Source organism: Tachyglossus aculeatus, chromosome Y4 (assembly GCF_015852505.1).
Source record: "Tachyglossus aculeatus isolate mTacAcu1 chromosome Y4, mTacAcu1.pri, whole genome shotgun sequence".
Lineage (NCBI taxonomy): Eukaryota > Metazoa > Chordata > Mammalia > Monotremata > Tachyglossidae > Tachyglossus > Tachyglossus aculeatus.
Window position 1 is genome coordinate 7,934,530 of NC_052096.1, and position 19,441 is coordinate 7,953,970.

The 19,441-nt window shown below is 47.8% G+C and overlaps 2 protein-coding genes and 2 pseudogenes across 2 annotated transcripts; 2 read left to right on the plus strand and 2 right to left on the minus strand.

Annotated features, from left to right (window-relative positions):
* Positions 1-3,325: 3,325 nt before the first annotated feature.
* Positions 3,326-4,000, minus strand: LOC119946887 (histone H1.4-like). Its single transcript, XM_038768365.1, has one exon. The coding sequence runs from the start codon at positions 3,998-4,000 to the stop codon at positions 3,326-3,328; it is 675 nt and encodes a 224-aa protein (XP_038624293.1).
* A 9,106-nt stretch (positions 4,001-13,106) lies between these two features.
* Positions 13,107-14,649, plus strand: LOC119946938 (histone H4). Its single transcript, XM_038768417.1, has 2 exons — positions 13,107-13,162; positions 14,337-14,649. The coding sequence occupies exon 2, from the start codon at positions 14,338-14,340 to the stop codon at positions 14,647-14,649; it is 312 nt and encodes a 103-aa protein (XP_038624345.1). The 5' UTR covers positions 13,107-13,162; position 14,337.
* A 1,746-nt stretch (positions 14,650-16,395) lies between these two features.
* On the minus strand, positions 16,396-16,776 carry LOC119946924 (annotated as a pseudogene).
* A 283-nt stretch (positions 16,777-17,059) lies between these two features.
* On the plus strand, positions 17,060-17,451 carry LOC119946899 (annotated as a pseudogene).
* The last annotated feature ends 1,990 nt before the right edge of the window (positions 17,452-19,441 follow it).

The window sequence follows — 19,441 nt, forward strand, 5'->3', positions numbered from 1 at the left end:
GCACACCAGTAAATATTATTATTAGTAGTAGTAGTAGTACAGTGCCTGGCACATAGTAAGTACTTAACAAATATTGTTGTTGTTGTTGTTATTATTATTATTATTATTATTATTATTATCTGGGAAATGGAGATTAAGACTGCAAGCCTCACGTGGGACAGGGACTGTGTCCAACCCGATAAACCTGTATCTACCGCAGCACTTAGAACGGTGCTTGACACATAGTAAGTGCTTAAAAACACTATTTAAAAAATACCATTAAAAAAATGCCTCCCATTCCATTGTATTGTATTCCATCCTGTCTGGGATTTTAAGGCTGCCATGACCATATAATAATGATGGTATTTGTTAAGCGCTTACTATGTGTCATGCACTGTACTAAGTGCTGGGACAAGACAATCTAATCAGATTGGACTGTAAACTCGTTGTGGGGCAGGGAATGTGTCTTTTCCTTGTTGTATCGCTCTTTCCCAAGGGCTTAGCACAGTGATCTGCACACAATAAGCACTCAATAAATACGAATGAATGTATGAATGACACAGTCCGTGTCCCACATGCATCTCCTCCTGCCTTCAGGACATCTCCATCTGGATGTCTGCCCGCCACCTAAAGCTCAACATGTCGAAGACTGAACTCCTTGTCTTCCCTCCCAAACTTTGCCCTCTCCCTGACTTTCCCATCTCTGTTGACGGCACTACCATCCTTCCCGTCTCACAAGCCCGCAACCTTGGTGTCATCCTCGACTCCGCTCTCTCATTCACCCCTCACATCCAAGCCATCACCAAAACCTGCCGGTCTTAGCTCCGCAACATTGCCAAGATCCGCCCTTTCCTCTCCATCCATACCGCTACCCTGCTCATTCAAGCTCTCATCCTATCCCGTCTGGACTACTGCATCAGCCTTCTCTCTGATCTCCCATCCTCGTGTCTCTCCCCACTTCAATCCATACTTCATGCTGCTGCCCGGATTATCTTTGTCCAGAAACGCTCTGGGCATATTACTCCCCTCCTCAAAAATCTCCAGTGGCTACCAATCAATCTGCGCATCAGGCAGAAACTCCTCACCCTGGGCTTCAAGGCTCTCCATCACCTCGCCCCCTCCTACCTCACCTCCCTTCTCTCCTTCTACAGCCGACCCCGCACCCTCCGCTCCTCTGCCGCTAATCTCCTCACCGTACCTCGTTCTCGCCTGTCCTGCCGTCGACCCCCGGCCCACGTCATCCCCCGGGCCTGGAATGCCCTCCCTCTGCCCCTCCGCCAAGCTAGCTCTCTTCCTCCCTTCAAGGCCCTGCTGAGAGCTCACCTCCTCCAGGAGGCCTTCCCAGACTGAGCCCCTTCCTTCCTCTCCCCCTCGTCCCCCTCTCCATCCCCCCCATCTTACCTCCTTCCCTTCCCCACAGCACCTGTATATGTGTATATATGGTTGTACATATTTATTACTCTATTTATTTATTTATTTATTTATTTATTTTACTTGTACATTTCTATCCTATTTATTTTATTTTGTTGGTATGTTTGGTTCTGTTCTCTGTCTCCCCCTTTTAGACTGTGAGCCCACTGTTGGGTAGGGACTGTCTCTATGTGTTGCCAATTTGTACTTCCCAAGCGCTTAGTACAGTGCTCTGCACATAGTAAGCGCTCAATAAATACGATTGATTGATTGATTATTCTAACCGGATGCCATGTGCCCCGTTAGTAATTTTCCTCTTCAGAAATTGTTTCCGAATTTCCAAGCTCCTTCCTGTAAAAAAGTATGCCCGTTGTGGTCAGGGAGTGGGCCTACGAACTCAGGCGCTTAGTACAATACACTGTAGGTGCTCTATAAATGTGATTCATTAATTGATTCCAGCATTAGAGGGAAAGGATTAGAACATTTTCTAAGGGAACAGAAAAGCAGTAGGGCAGGCTTTTCAAAATAACAGACAGAAATAAACGACAAAAGAAAGGCAGAGGGAAAGACAATTGGGCAGAGGAAGGAGGAATAGCATGTTGGAAAGATGAAATACGTAAAAATGTGGCTCGAAGTAATTTAATTTCAATGGAAAGTGGGGGACAAATCACCGAAGAGCTAATTTTATTGGCGGTGCAAAGGACAAAACCCAAGGCAATCAATTGCTTTGAGGGAGAAGAATGGGCGGGGAAATTAATCTTGAAAGTAAAAGGGAAAGGAGGGGCAGAGGGAGGGGGCTTGAAGGCATTATTCCTTATCCAATCGAACAAAAGAATGCTTAAAAAACCCGCGGGTTTGAATACCCAATCATGGCAAAGGGCGGAAATTTAAAATCTTTTCCCATCCAATCAAGGGAGAGCTTTGGCTATATATATAACGGTACCAGCAAGAGGATTTATATTGTATTCTCAGTATTTAGGTAGTAGAAGATGGCTCGTACCAAACAAACCGCCCGCAAGTCCACCGGCGGCAAGGCGCCCCGCAAGCAGCTGGCTACCAAGGCCGCCCGCAAGAGCGCCCCGGCCACCGGCGGCGTGAAGAAGCCTCACCGCTACCGGCCCGGCACCGTGGCGCTGCGGGAGATCCGCCGCTACCAGAAGTCCACCGAGCTGCTGATCCGCAAACTGCCCTTCCAGCGGCTGGTGCGGGAGATCGCCCAGGACTTCAAGACGGACCTGCGCTTCCAGAGCTCGGCCGTCATGGCCCTGCAAGAGGCGAGCGAGGCCTACCTGGTGGGGCTGTTCGAGGACACCAACCTGTGTGCCATCCACGCCAAGAGGGTGACCATCATGCCCAAAGACATCCAGCTGGCCCGCCGCATCCGAGGAGAGAGGGCTTAAATACTACTTTGTGATCACAAATTTCGAATACCCAAAGGCTCTTTTCAGAGCCACCCCCATCTCTCACTGAGGTGCTGTATCACATATGGGTCACTTACAACCAAGGAGGAGGTGTAGAGCACTGTACCAAGTGCTTGGGAAGTAGAAGCCGGCAAGATAGAGACGGTCCTTGCCCAACAACGGGCTCAATCTAGAAGGGGTAGATATAGAATTTATTTGCCTGCATCCTCCCATCCTCCCCAAGTCTGGCACCCAAATGTCTAATACCATAGACCGGGGGAAACTCAGTTTGTAGCTTATCTGGCTTTGGTTTTGTTCTGTCTCCCCCTTTTAGACTGTGAGCCCACTGTTGGTGCTCTGCACACAGTAAGCGCTCAATAAATACGATTGATGATGATCTGCACAATACGTTGCTTCATCTCCCTCCCGCCCAGGAACAAGGTAGTAGCAGCGTGTACTTGGCTCTTTGTCTGAGATCTATGGGTGGCTCTGAAAAGAGCCGTTGTGGTGGAGGACAAAGATAACGCAGGACCTTCCTACTTCTTCTTGGCCGCCGCTGCCTTTTTGGGCTTGGCTGCCTTGGGCTTTGTAGCCTTCGGTTTAGCCGCTTTGGGCTTTACAGCCTTAGGCTTGGCCGGACTCTTTGTTGCTTTCTTGGGTTTCGCTACCTTAGCCTTTTTGGGGCTCTTGGCCGCTTTCTTGACTCCCGCCGCCGCTGCTGGCTTCTTGGCTTTCTTCGGGGTCTTTTTCACGCCCCTCTTAACTCCGGATGCCGCCGGCTTCTTGGGCTTTTTGGCAGCCCCGGCCGCTTTCCTGGGTTTCGCGGCAGCAACCGGTTTCTTGGCCCTAGGCTTCCCTTTGTCTTCCCCAGCTTTCTTGTTGATCTTGAAGGAGCCCGAGGCGCCGGTGCCTTTGGTCTGCACCAAGGTTCCTTTGGTGACCAGGCTCTTGAGCCCCAGCTTGATGCGGCTGTTGTTCTTCTCCACGTCGTAGCCGGCGGCGGCCAGAGCTTTTTTCAGGGCGGCCAGGGACACCCCATTGCGCTCCTTGGACGCCGCCACAGCCTGGGTGATCAGCTCGGACACCGAGGGACCCGCAGCCTTGCGCCGCGCTCCGCCCGCAGGCTTCCTCGCCTTCTTTTTGGTCGGGGTCTTCTCGGCGGGGGCCGGGGCTGCGGGAGCGACCGGTGGAGCAGGAGCCGTCTCGGACATAGCAATTGTAGTTAGGAAAAAACACCCCAAAAAGAGAAAGTCAGACGAATCAAAAGAGTGCGAGATTTTTGCAAGAGCGGGGTGTATTTATAGGGCGGAGCTGCGCTGTGATTGGTGCGCTGTCCAACCCGCCTCGCTACCAGCCCAGACCTCTCCGCTCGGCTCCGGAGTTGTGTTTGTTACCTCTCAAAAAACGACAAATATCTAAAATTATCAGGAATACCTTGACTTCATTTCTATCGCTATACGAGGAGTGATCCCTCAAGCTTCTCTCGGTTTCTTTTCGTTTGTGAAACAACGCGCTTTCGTTCAAAAATCTGGAAAAACCCTTTCGGTTGCGGGGGAAATTCGGTCAAGTTGGACAAAATTTTCCGATTTCATCGTAAATTGCTAATTAACCATTATACCTGCGGCTCCCAGACCACTTGGGGTTGATTCTCCAGATCCTTGACCTCTGTTCTGGATAGAAAGCCAGTTGCTGCTCCTGAAATTTTCGGGACAAACTCGTGTCTCCGTGGGGGAAGTAACACAGCCTCTTCGGTGGCTTTGCCCGAGTAGTTGAAGGCTCTGCTATTGCTCAGACTAGTTTAATTAAGGGGAATGGGGGGTCCCTGGTGGGTTTTATTGGGGGCTGGAGCTCTGAGCAGGTACCTAGGCGGTGCCATGACATTTGTCGTTCATGAATCCGTTTTTTTGAGCAGTCAGGGGGTCAAACCGAGATTTTTATCCCTGAGGACTGGGGGCAGAGCGACTCCATATCTTTCCTTCAGACATAATGAAGCAGTTGGGGAAAATGTTAATAATAATAGCAATGGCATTTGTTAAGCACAAACTATGTGTCAAGCACTGTTCTAAGCACTGGGGTAGATACAAGGAAATCAGGTTGTCCCACGTGGGGCTCACAGCCTTAATCCCCATTTTACAGATGAGGTAACTGAGGCACAGCAGGATGAGTAATGGAGGTTATTGGGAGGAAAGTGAGAAGGCTACAGGCGAGAATATAGTCCTGTGTAGAATGAGACATCAAATCTATGACCATCACATATCCTCTGGGCTAGACACCATTCCAGGCCTTGAGGAGCTTACTAAGCACTTGAGAAAGTACTATACAACAGAATTAGCAGACATGTTCCCTGCCCACGATGAGCTTACAGTCTATACTGTAGCTGATTGATGAGCTTACAGCCTGAGTGTGTTGGGCTTTGTGTGGTAAGGGACAACAGGGAGAGAGAGAAAGAGAGGCTCAGTGGGTGGTGGAACCCCACTTGATGACAGGAAGATTGATGGGGAGGGCAGGCTCCCCTGGCACTGGAGCCCTAAGAACAACACTACACAAATCCGGATCTTCATGGAGAGGTAGAGGACCAGAATTACAGTCAGGTCCACAGGGGAGAAGGAGAAGAGCCAGAAGGGGCAAGAAGAGCCGTCTTCAGTCCCAGGAGGCTCAGAAGTGGCTGGTGGTTTCACTGGGGAGAGAATATCGATCAATCAATCTATCGATCACTCAGAACACTGCATTAACTGTTTGGAAGAGTACAATACAATAGAATCTATAGACATGAACCCAACCCCCAAGGAGCTTACCATCTAGTCAGTGAGACAGAAGTTAAATTAAATTTCACGTAGGGGAAGGGGCAGAGTATAAGGACACAGAAAGCGTTCAATAAATATGATTGAATAAATACAACTGAATGAATAACATGGACAAAAGTGCTGTGCGTAAACAATGCAGAAGGGTAGAAACGCAACTAGGGTAGAAAAAGAGAAGTTAGTCAGGGAAAGTTTGCTGGAGGAAGTATGATTTTAACTTTCAATCAACTTGCCTGCCCCTACCTCACCTGGATATTCTCCTACTACAACCCAGCCCACACACTTTGTTCCTCTAATGCTAACCTTCTCACTGTACCTCAGTCTCATCTATCCAGCTTCTGACCTTTAGCCCATCTCCTGACTCTGGCCTGGAATGTCCTCCCTCCTCATATCAGACAATGACTCTCCCCTCTTTCGAGGCCTTATGGGAGGCACAACTCCAAGAGACCTTCCCTGATTATCCCAGTGTTCTAATCCTTTTCCCACTCCCTTCCGCATTGTCCTGACTTGTTCCCTTTAATCATCCTCCCTCCCAACACTGGGGTACTTATCTGGAATTGATTTATTTATGTTAATATTATTTAAATGTCTGTCTCCTCATCTAAGCTGGTTGTGGGCAGGGAATATGTCTGTTTATTGTTATACTGTACTCTCCCAAGAGCTTAGTATAGGACTCTGCAGACAGTAAGTACTCCAACACCACTTGTCTGCTCTGTGACCTTGGGCAAATCACTTCACTGCTCTGTGCCTCTCAATCCCCTGTAAAATGGGGATTGAGACTGTGAGCACCACATGGGAAAGGGATTGTGTTCCACCTGTTTTGCTTGTATTTACCCCAGTGCTTAGTACAGTACCTGTAACATAGTAAGTGCTTAACAAATGCCTGAATTATTATTATTATTATTATTATTATTATTATTATTATTATTAATGCATATGATTGACTGATTAGTGGTGCTATGGACATGGGGAGAGTGATGGGCCATGGAATACAAAGCGGGAAGGAATTACAAACCAAAGGGTGATCGTGAACAAAGGTTCAATGGAATTGAGGTACAGCAAGTCAGTTGGTAGTAAGTAGTGAGAGATGAGCAAGGTCAAGGAGGAGGGGGAGAACTGATTGAGTGCCTTCAAGTGGTTGGTAGGGAGTTTCTGTTTGATGTAGAGATGAGTTGGATGCAGAGATAGAACATCTTGGAAGGAGCATGGCCTAGTGGATAGAGCAGGGAACTGGAAGTGAGAACTTCCTGAGTTCTACTCCCAGCTCCACCACTTTGTCTGCTGTATGACCCTGGGCAAGTCACTTCACTTCTCTGTGCCTCAGTTCCCTAATCTACAAAATGAAGATTGAGACTGTGAACCCCATGTGGGACGAGGACTCTGTGCAACCTGATTTGCTTGTATCTACATCAGTGTTTATCATAGTGCCTGGGCACATATTAAGCACTTAACAAATACCACAATTATTATTATTATTATTATTATTATTATTATTATCATTATTATTTATTTTGAATGGGCAACCACTGAAGGTTTTGGAGGACTAGAAAAATGTTTCTGTCTTCAGACTGTTTACAGTAAAGTGGGGGAGACAGAAAATAAAATCAATAAATGGTAGGGGCAAGCAATAAAATATAAAGATAGGTCCACAAATACAATGCAGGGTAAAAGGACCCAACTGCTTTAGTGATGAGAGAGGTCTGAAGAAGCAGTTCAGAAGAGTGGGGAGATATGACATTAGCCTGGAAAGGCTTCCTAGAGGAGATGTGTTCATGAGAAGCAGCATGGCTTGGTGGAAAACACACAGGCCTGGGAATCAGAGGACCTGGGTTCTAATCCCAGCTCCACCACTTGTCTGCTGTGTGACCTTGGACAGAACACTTACCTTCTCTGTGCCTCAGTTGCCTCATCTGTAAAATAGGTATTGAATCCTACTCCTTCCTACTTACACTGTGAGCCTCATGGGGACAGGGACTGTATCCAACCTGATTACCTTTTAGCTACCCTAGTGCTTGGCACATAGAGAGTGCTCAACAAATAATTTCACTATATTAATAAATCAATCGTACTTATTCATTCATTCAATCACATTTATTGAGCATTTACAATGTGCAGAGCACTGGACTAAGCCCTAGGGAGAGTACAATATAACAGAGTTGATAGTCACATTTCCTGTCCAGAATGAGTGTTTCCAGAAGGTCTGTGAAGGGGAGAGATTGGGAAGCTTGGCACAGAAGAAACACTTAGTAAATAGCACAACCATTATGATGGTTTGGACACAGGGGACATCCTGGATGAGAGAGACGTAGCATTGCCTAGTGGATAGAACACTGGCCTGAGAGCCAGAAGGATCTGTGTTCTAATCCCAGTTCTGCCACTTATCTGCTGTGTGATATTGGGTAAGTCACTTAATTTCTCTGTGCCTTAGTTACCTCTTCTGTAAAATAGGGATGAAGACTGTGAGCCTCATGTGAGACTAGGACCATTTCCAACCCAATTTGCTTGTATCCATCCCAGAGCATAGTACAGTGGCTGGCACATGTAAGTGCTTAACAAATACCACAATTATTATTACTATTATTATTATTCATGGTAAGTTACTTTAAGAAGAATAAAGAGTGAGAGCTGGGTCAATTCAAGTGGGAAGCATGAAATTGAGTGAGTTCCTTAAAGCTAAAGGTCAGGGGTTTCTGCCTCATCTGTCTTGTCAGAAAGTTCAAGAATTACAGAGGGGGAGAGTCCAGCCACAGTCTTCCACTTCTAACAGGGTGGAGGATGTCTGTCAATCTACCAAACAATTAGCGGTATTTATTGAGGGTTTACTGTGTACAGGGCACAGTACGAAGAGCTTGGGAGGATGCAAAATATCAGAGTTGGAAAACACTGCTCAGGAGAATCTTATCTTGTAACTACACCAGTGCTTTGCACACAGTAAGGCTTAACAAATAATACCACTATATCAATGAATCAATTTTATTTATTGAGCGCTTACTGTGTGCAGAGCCGTGGAGATGGAGATGATCGAGGGGGAAGGGGAGGAAAGGATGGGCCCTGTTTCCCTGTAAATAAGGATGGAGGATGAGGAAGGGGGGAAGCAGGTTTAGGAACTTGTAACAGAAGTGGAAAGAACACAGGCCTGGGAGTGAGAGGACCCCTGTCTACTCCCAGATCTGCCTTGTGCCTGCTGTGGGACCTTAGGCAAGTCTCTTTTCTGGGCCTCAGTTAATTCATCTGTAATATGGGGATTCAATACCTGTTCTCCCTCCTATTGGACCCCATGTGCATCAAGGATAGTGTCTGACTTGATTATTTTGCATTTACACCAGCACTAAATACAGTGACTGGATTACAGCAAGCATTCTTTATTTTAATGGTTTTTGATAAATGCTTACTGTGTGCCAGGCACTGTACTAAGCACTGGGGTAGACACAAGGTAATCAGGTTGGGAAGAGGCATGACCCAGTAGATAGCACAAGGACCTGGGAGTTGAAAGGATCTTGGTTCTAATGCTGGCTCCGCCTCTTGTCTGCTACGTGACCTTGGGCAAGTCACTTAACTTCTCTGAACTTCCTTTAAATTCTAGCTCAGGACCACTTCCTCCAGGAAGCTTCCCATGTTGAGCACCACCCACTAGCCCAGTCTTTGACCTCCTCCTCCTCCTTCTCTCTCTGCAACCCCTAAGACTACCGTTGTCATGACAAAATCTTCATGTTTTACTACTGTGGACAACATGTTTGTCTTGTCTCCGCTGTGTTTTCCATGAGCAGGGAATCACTGAATTTTCTACAAGATCTCAGGCTCCTGGTTTCATGAATCCCCTAGTACTCAGAAAATATTTCCTGACTTAGGGGTGAGGAAGAAGATCTAAGGGAAAGACGGGAAAGCCATGGACAGAGAGGGATCATATTTGGACTTCAAAGCGGAGACTTACCCGTCATTGTCACTTTGAGCAATGTCCCATGTAGATTCTGCCACTCTTTCAACCCTTCCATGGTGAGAGCCTGGACCTGGCAGAAGTCAGCCCCATCTACCTTCATCAGGTCTCTGATCTGCAGAGACCCAGTATGTCTCTTGGGGCCCCCCGACCAGAGAGTGGCACCCTGCTTGTCCAGAGTGGAGTCAAAGATCACTGGCCCGTGGAAATCCTTCCATCTCCAGATGATGGTCACCTGTAGGGGCCAGACCAGCTTTCAGGGTTGGAAGAAGCTGCAAAGGAGGGTGATGGTGCTGCCCTCGGAGGTCCAGATATCCAAGCGCTGAGCCATGCTGTAGCTTCCTGCAGAGACACAGAGGGAGACAGAGACTGTCTGGCTGCCCAGACTGGCCAGGGAGATCCCCGACCTCTGCCACTCAAGAAGGACTTGGGCAGTGGGAGGGTGTGAAGGGGCAAGTGTGGAGCTTCTCAGGATGGCCGGGTCCTAGGGAAGGGAGGTCCGTGGGCTGTGGGGTAGGCCCGAGGGACTGGTGGGACACCCAATCCCAGCTCTGGTGGCTGTTGGGGTGACACTGGGACACACTTCCCCTGCTACCTCTGTTTCTGGATCACAAATAGCACTACCCTTTACTAGACCCCCCACCACCTTCTGTGCACCCAAACACACACACACATACACACACACACACACACACACACACACACACACACACACACACGGCTCACTTTGTTCTTGCTCCACACTCCAGAATGGCCACCCCTGCAGTAGCAAAGCCAGGAGAGGCCTAAATGCCCCAACCCTTGGGGAACTGCTGGGAGTCCCTGTCCATCCTTTTCCTTCTTTTCTGGTGCTCACAAATCAGGAGGAGGAGAGATGAGTGGCCTGACTCTGTCGAGGAAATGGACAAGCAGATGAGGAAAGAAAGCTCCCCCACCACCCCCAAAAAAAATACTTCACCGCCCTGGGTCCTCCAGATGTGCTGGAATCAGTACCCGGCTGTATCAGGTATGGTGGGGAAGCCTACAAGGGGCACAAAGAGGCAGAAGTTTAAATGTTTCCTGCCCCTGGCCCCAGAAAAGGGTGGAGTATGTTGGTGTCAGAAGATCGTGAGAAATCAGCCATTTTCCCCTGTAAATTCTTTCCTCTGCTGTAGAGAACTGCCAAGACCTTCCTTATACAATCTTCCTAGTCTCTATCTTTTACCCCACCTACCACACCCCTGCCCACAATTGCTTATGGCTGTGACCCATTGTTCCTCCTCCCTCTTCATTTTTTAATGGTATTTGTTCAGCACTTTCTGTTTGTCAGGCACTGTTAAGTTAATCAGGTTGGACATAGTCCATTCCCTATATAGAGAAGCAGCATGGCTAAGTGGAAACAGCCTGGGCTTGGGGTCATGGGTTCTAATCCTAGTTCTGCCACTTGACAGCTGTGTGACTCTGGGCAAGTCACTTAACTTCTCTGGACCTCAGTTACCTCATCTGTAATATGGGGATGAAGACTGTGTGTCCTACATGGGACAACCTGATCACCTTGTATCTATCCCAGAGCTTAGAACAGTGCTCGGCACATAGTAAGCACTTAACAAATGCCATTATTATTATTATAAGGGGCTCATTTTACAGATGAGGGAACTGAGGTTCAGAAATGAGAAGTGACTTGCCCAGGGTCACACAGCAGGCAAGTGTCTGCTAAGGGAAACAGCATGGCATTATAGAGTACAAGCTTGAGAGTCAGAAGATCGTGTGTTCTAATCCCAGTTCCACCCCTTGTCTGCTGTGTGGCCTTGGACAAGTCATTTCACTTCTCTGTGCCTCAGTTACCTCATCTGTAAAATGGGGATTAAGACTGTGAACCCCATACAGGACATGGACTGTGTCCAACCTGATTTTCTTGTTTCTACCCCAGAGCTTATTACAGAGTCTGGCACATAGTAAGCACTTAACAAATACCACCATAATAAGTGGCAGAGTCAGATTTAGAACACTTGACCTTCTGACTCCCAGGCCCGAATTTCTCTGTCTCGATCTGATATCTGTAAAAGTGGACTATGTGTCCCTTGAATATCCAGAGGCCTAAAATGGTGTACTACTGGCTTTTTTTATGGGGAGTCAACAACTGTGTAAAAGAATACTTGTGTGAAACTCAAGCCCATTGATAGGATCTCCCTGTCAGCAGTAAATCTATAAATTGTGATCTATTTGAGGGCAGAGAACATGTGCTTTGCCTATGATGTATCTTCCCAATTCCTGTGCATTTAGTAGGCACTCATTAAAGCAGTGTTTAACTCAGTGGAAAGAGCATGGGCTTGGGAGTCAGAGGTCATGGGTTCTAATCCCAGCTCCGCCACTTGTCAGCTGTGTGACTTTGGGTAAGTCACTTAACTTCTCTGTGCCTCAGTAACCTCAACTGTAAAATGGGGAGTTAGACTGTGAGCCCCATGTGGGAAAACCTGATTACCTTTTATTCCCCCCCAGCGTTTAGAACAGTGTTTGGCACATAGTCAGCGCTTAACAAATGCCATTATTATTTTTAATAAATACCAATGATTAAGTGGATAATTGTTTACAAACATTGTCTGATAATGCTTGGATGACAGTGGCTGGCGGTATTGACTGTTCCTGTTATCCTAGGGAATCGCTCCCTCTGCTGGTATGAATTGGAAAGCAGGACAATACTTGAGAATTGATGACGCTTAGACAGCGATCTGAAAGCCAAGCAAAGTTCTTTCCATTACTTATGAAAAAAGAGTGGCTTCTGAAGTGATATGGAACATGGACTATGTCTATCTTGATTACCTTGTATCTAACCCAGGGCTTAGAACACTGCCTGGCACATAGCCCCCTCCCATCCCCTTACTATAGGGGCTCCTCAAGGGTCAGTTCTTGATTCCCTTCTGTTCTCTGCCTACACTCACTCCCTTGGTGAACTCATTCGCTCCCACGGCTTCAACTATCATCTCTACACTGATGACACCCAAATCTACATCTCTGCCCCTGCTCGCTCTCTCTCCCTCCCTTCAGGTTTGGGTCTCCTCCTGTCTTCAAGACATCTCCATCTGGATGTCTGCCTGCCATCTAAAACTCAATTTGTCCAAGACTGAACTCCTTATCTTCCCTCCCAAACCCTGCCCTCTCCCTGATTTCTCATCACTGTAGACGGCACTACCATCCTTCCCATCTCACAGGCACGCAAACTTGGTGTTATCCTCGACTCCGCTCCTTCGTTCACTCCACACGTACAATCAGTCACCAAAACCTGCTGGTCTCACCTCCACAACATCACCAAGATCCATCCTTTCCTCTCCATTCAAATCACTACCTTACTGGTTCAATCTCTCATACTACTATCCTGACTGGATTACTGCATCAGCCTCCTCTCTGATCTCTCATCTTCCTGTCTCTCCCCACTTCAGTCTATACTTCACGCTGCTGCCTGGATCATCTTTGTGCAGAAACGCTCTGGGCATGTTACTCCCCTTCTCAAAAATCTCCTGTGGCTGCCTGTCAACCTAAGAATCAAGCAAAAACTCCTCACTCTCAGCTTCAAGGCTCTCCGTCACCTCACCCCCTCCTACTTCACCTCCCCTTCTCTCCTTCTACAGCCCAGCCCGCACCCTCCGCTCCTCTGCTGCTAACCTCCTCACTGTGCCTCGTTCTCGCCTGTCCCACTGTCGAACCCGGGCCCACGTCCTCCCCCTGGCCTGGAATGCCTTCGCTCCGCACATCCGCCAAGCTAGCTCTCTTCCTCCCTTCAAAGCCCTACTGAGAGCTCACCTCCTCCAGGAGGCCTCCCCAGACTGAGCCCCCTCCTTCCTCTCCCCCTCCCCCATCCCCCCGCCCTACCTCCTTCCCCTCCCCACAGCACCTGTATATATGTTTGTACAGATTTATTACTCTGTTTATTTTACTTGTACATATTTACTATTCTATTTATTTTGTTAATGATGCGCATCCTAGCTTTACTTCTATTTATTCTGATGACTTGACACCTGTCCACATGTTTTGTTTTGTTGTCTGTCTCCCACTTCTAGACTGTGAGCCCGTTGTTGGGTAGGGACCATATCTATGTGTTACCAACTTGTACTTCCCAAGCGCTTAGTACAGTGCTCTGCACACAGTAAGCACTCAATAAATACGATTGATTGAATGAATGAATGAATGAACATAGTAAGAGCTTAACATGTACCATTTTTAAAAAACCCATCAAAAAGCAATTCGCCTGACTTCCAGCCCCGTGCACTTTCTAATAATAATGATGGTATTTGTTAAGCTCTTATTATGTGCAAAACACTGTTCTAAGCGCTGGGGAGGTTACAAGGTGATCAGGTTATCCCACGGGGGGCCTCACAGTTTTAATCTCCATTTTACAGGTGAAGGAACTGAGGCACAGAGAAGTGAAGTGACTTAGCCAGTCACCCAGCTGACAATTGGCGGATCCAGGATTTGAACCCATGACCTCTGACTCCAAAGCCCGTGGAGTCCACGGGCCATGGCAATAGACCACATTGCTACAGCAGTTTCATAAGATTTCTCAGAAGCACCTACAAATTAATTCGAAACGTAAATATTTCTTCTTTGAGGGAACAGTGAAATATAGGCAACAATGCTGGGTTGGATTTCAGTACATTTCGGCTCCCCTCTTCTCCCTCCTCCCTTTCGCAAAATTCAATCCCACGTGACCACAGGAACAGAAATTAGAAGCCCGCCCGCGCCTTTTCGGTTTTCAATCAGGTCCGACTGGCGGCTATATTAACCTCGTGTGTAGCTCGAGGCCGTTAATCCATAGCCTTGGGTCATTTGCATTGTCATCATGTCTGGTCGCGGCAAAGGAGGCAAGGGGCTCGGCAAAGGCGGTGCTAAGCGCCACCGCAAAGTCCTGCGGGATAACATCCAGGGAATCACAAAGCCGGCTATCCGCCGCTTGGCTCGTCGTGGTGGTGTCAAGCGCATCTCTGGGCTGATCTATGAAGAGACCCGCGGGGTGCTCAAGGTTTTCCTGGAGAACGTGATCCGCGACGCTGTCACCTATACGGAGCACGCCAAAAGGAAGACCGTCACCGCTATGGACGTGGTTTATGCGCTTAAGCGCCAGGGCCGTACTCTCTATGGCTTTGGTGGTTAAAACGTCCTGCTTTTCTATTCTGACAAAAGACCCCCAAAGGCCCTTTTAAGGGCCAACCACATTCTCAGTCAAAGAGCTGTGCACAAGGGGAAAGTGGAATTCATAAAGCGAGCTAGAGGGCCATGTTTTTGGGAGTCGAATTCCTATTTGTGAAATGAACTGATGTCCTGTTTCTCCCCACTTTAATCCCTACTTCACGCAGCTGTCTGGATCGTCTTTGCAGAAACGCTCTGGGCATGTTACTCCCCTCAAAAATTTCCAATCAACCTATGCATCAGGCAAAAACTCACCCTCGACTTAAAGGCTCTCCCTCACCACGCCCCCTCCTACCTCACCTACCTTCTCTCCTCCAACCCAGCCCGCACCCTCCGCTCCTCTGCCGCTAATCTCACTGTGCCTCGTTCTCCCCTGTCCGGCCGTCGACCCCGGGCCCACGTCCTCCCCCCTGGCCTGGAATTGCCCTCCCTCCGCACATCCGCCAAACTAGCTCTCTTCCTCTCTTCAAAGCCCTACTGAGAGCTCACCTCCAGGAGGCCTTCCCAGACTAAGCCCCCTCCTTCCTTGCCCCCTCCTTCCTTGCCCCCTACTCCCCCTCCCCATCCCCCGCCTTACCTCCTTCCCCTCCCCACATCACCTGTATATATGTATATATGTTTGTACATATTTATTACTCTATTTTACTTGTACATATTCTATTTATTTTATTTGGCTTATATGTTTTGTTTTGTTGTCTGTCTCCCCCTTCTAGACTGTGAGCCCGCTGTTGGGTAGGGACCGTCTCTATGTGTTGCAAACTTGTACTTCCCAAGCGCTTAATACAGTGCTCTGCGCACAGTAAGCACTCAAATACGATTGATTGAATGAATAATAATGTGGGTAAGGAGAAAGCTTTCCTAATACAGGAAGGCAAACTTTCCCTGAGAAATGGGTAAGTGACCTGCCCAATGTCAGGCAGACACGTGGTGGAGCTGGAAGCAGGCCTGGCCCCCAGGACTGCTTCTTCCAATGTGCCTCTGAATAGATTTAAGGGAAGAGCGGGCTTTTGGATCTTCGATTTTTTGCAGTGATCGAAGGCAGCTGATGGCACAGTAAGGAAGGCACGTATTTTTATTATTATTATTATTATTTTAACAGTACTCAAGAGCATACTAGGTGCCACGCATGATGGTAGATGCAAACTAATACAGGGGGTAATGGTAATGGTGCATTATAGCCTTTCTGAAAGTGTGGGTGGCTCTGACGGATTAAATATAAGGGTTGAATATGAGAGAAGCATCAAGAATAACTCTAAGGTTACATATGGGTTTGTGAGACAGGAAGGATGGTGGTGTCATCTACAGGATGAGAAAGAGGAGGGCAGGGTTTAGGTGGGAGGATGAAGAGTCCTGTTTTAGACATGTTTAGACATGTTAAGTTTGACTTGATGGGAGGACACCCAAATAGAGATGTCTTGAAGACAGGAGAAAATGTGAGACTGCAGAGAGGGAGAGATATCAGGGATGGAGATGTAGATTTGGAAATCATCCACATAGAGGTGGATCGAAGGCAGCTGATGGCACAATAAGGAAGGCATGTATTTTATTTTATTTTAACGGTACTCAAGAGCATGCTAGGTGCCACACATGGTGGTAGATGCAAGCTAATACAGGGGGTAAAGGTAATGGTGCATTATAGCCCTTCCGAGAAAGTGTGGATGGCTCTGAAAAGGGCCTTTGGGTTGGTTAATTGAGAAGGCTCACTGCCACTTTACTTAGAGCTGGTGTACTTGGTGACGGCCTTGGTGCCCTCGGACACGGCATGCTTGGCCAGCTCCCCGGGCAGCAGCAGGCGCACGGCCGTTTGGATTTCCCGGGACGTGATGGTGGAGCGCTTGTTGTAGTGTGCCAGGCGGGAAGCCTCGCCGGCGATGCGCTCGAAGATGTCGTTGACGAACGAGTTCATGATGCCCATAGCCTTGGACGAGATGCCCGTGTCGGGATGGACCTGCTTCAGCACTTTGTACACGTAGATAGAATAGCTCTCTTTGCGGCTCCGTTTGCGCTTCTTGCCATCTTTCTTCTGCTACTTAGTCACGGCTTTCTTTCAGCCCTTCTTGGGCACCGGAGCGGACTTGTCTGGTTCAGGCATAATGATACTCGCGGCTATTCAGTAAGATTTGTAGGATTTACCGACAGCTAACGATACTTATCGGGGGCATACGCAAAATAGGTTTTCCCTGTCCTCTAATTGATTGGAGGAAATATAGTGATTGTAATGCACATGAGGGTTTTCTAATCTCCCAGTCCTATTGGCTTGTAGGGCAAAGACCATCCGGACCAACCAACTGGTTTCTTACTTAAACCCTGTGAAACGTATAAATTTAGTTCAGTTTACCCGGCTTCATGTAGGTGTTACTTTAAGCTCTGGAGGCATGTCGGGCCGTGGGAAGCAGGGAGGCAAGTCCGCGCTAAGGCAAAGTCCCGCTCATCCCGGGCCGGACTGCAGTTCCCGGTGGGGCGCGTGCACCGTCTGCTCCGCAAGGGCAACTACGCCGAGCGGGTCAGGGCCGGCGCCCCTGTCTACCTGGCCGCCGTGCTCGAGTACCTGACGGCCGAGATCCTGGAGCTGGCGGGCAACGCGGCCCGCGACAACAAGAAGACCCGCATCATCCCCCGCCACTTGCAGCTGGCCATCCGCAACGACGAGGAGCTCAACAAGCTGCTGGGCAAGGTGACCATCGCCCAGGGCGGCGTCCTGCCCAACATCCAGGCCGTGCTGCTGCCCAAGAAGACCGAGAGCCACCACAAGGCCAAAGGCAAATAAGCCCCACCCGCAGTAACTGGGAGAAACAATCAGAAACCAAAGACTCTTTTCAGAGCCGCCCATATTTTCAGTTCAAAAGAGTTGGGCGTTTTGATTTGACCGTCGATGCCAATGAGCGTCTTGGAAGTATTTCATAGTCCAGGGGGATTGTAGGTGGTGGGAGAAGTTCGTTAGGAGGGAAGGCAAGTCTTGGGTTCTAATCCTCACTTTTTAACGGTTGCTTTGCGGTTGACCTTGAACAAATCACTTAACGTCTATTCCTAATTCCACATCTATAAAATGGGGATTCGATGCCTGTTCTCCCGCAGGCATGATGGGCAGGGGCTGTCTCCTTGATTAATTGTTATCTCACCCACGATTAAAATAGCGTTTGATACAGCAGAACGGGCCAGGGAGTCGGACCTGGATTCTAATCCCGGATCCACCATGTATTTCATTCACTTAATCGTACTTATTGAGTGCTTACTGTGTGTAGAGCACTGTACTAAGCGCTTGGGAAGTGCAAGTCATCAACATATATGTATATGTATTTGCTGTGTAACCTTGAGCAAGTTACTTAACTTCTCTGTGCCTCCATTCCTTCGTCTTCAAAATGGGGCTTCATTACCTGTTCTCCCTCCTTCTTAGGCAGTGAGCCCCATAAGAGACCTGATTATAATAATAATAATAATAATAATAATAATAATAATAATAATGGCATTTATTAAGTGCTTACTATGTGCAAAGCACTGTTCTAAGGGCTGGGGAGGTTACAAGCTGGTCAGGTTGTCCCACAGGGGGCTCACAATCTTAATCCCCATTTTTCAGATGAGGTAACTGAGGCACAGAGAAGTTAAGTGACTTGCCCAAAGTCACACAGCTGAAAATTGGTGGAGCTGAGATTTGAACCCATGCCCTCTGACTCCAAAGTCCGTGCTCTTTCCACTGTCACGAGTATCTTGTATCTACCTCACTAGCCCCCCCTTCCCCTTCTCCCACTCCCTTCTGCATCATCCTGACTTAACTCCCTCTGTTCTTCACCCCTCCCAGCCCCACAGCACCTATGTACATATCTGTAATTTTTTTTATATTAACGTCTGTCTCCCCCCCTCTAGAACACTCATTCATTCAATCGTGTTTATTGAACACTGTACTAAGTGATTGGGAAGTACAAGTCGGCAACATATAGAGATGGTCCCTACCCAACAACGGGCTCACAGTCTGGAAGACTAAACTCACTGTGGGCAGGGAAAATGTTTATTGTTTCATTGTTTTCTCCCAAGAGCTTAGAATAGTGCTCTGTTCCATAAGCTATCAATAAATATGATTGAATGAATGAATACCCCAGTGCTTTGGAAAGTGCTTGGTAAATGCTCAGCTAATAATAGTAATAATATTTGTTAAGCCCCTATTTTGTGCCAAGCACTTTTCCTTTCATTCAATCCCCCTCTAAACTGTGAACTCATTGTGAGCAGGGAATGTCGCTGTTTATTATTGTATTGTACTTTCCCAAGCACTTAGTGCAATGTTCTGCACACAGTAAGCACTTAAAAACGTTTGAATGAATGTTTGCAGAGCAAGGTTCTAAACACTGGAGTAGATACAAGGTAATCAGGTTGGACATTGTTCATGTACCATTATGATGATGATGACATAGTAAGCGCTTGACAAGTGAGAAGCAGCGTCGCATAGTGGAAAGAGCACGGGCTTGGTAGTCAGAGGTCGTGGGTTCTAATCCTGCCTCTGCCACTGATCAGCTATGTGACTTTGGACAAGTCACTTCACTTCTCTGTGCCTCAATTACCTTATCTGTAAAATGGGGATTAAGACTGTGAGCCCTGATTACCTTGTATCTACCCCAGCACTTAGAACAGTCCTCGGCACATAGTAAGCACTTAACAAAATCCCATCATCATTATTATTATTGTTAAGTGACCTTGGCTAAGTCACTCTTTGTGCCTCAGTTTCCTAATTTTTGAAATGGAGTTATGATATCTGTTCTCCCCTCCTC

Excerpts from the sequence above, each read along its gene's own strand:
- LOC119946938 (XM_038768417.1), top strand. The coding sequence starts at position 14,338 with ATGTCTGGTCGCGGCAAAGGAGGCAAGGGGCTCGGCAAAGGCGGTGCT.
- LOC119946887 (XM_038768365.1), bottom strand. The coding sequence starts at position 4,000 with ATGTCCGAGACGGCTCCTGCTCCACCGGTCGCTCCCGCAGCCCCGGCC.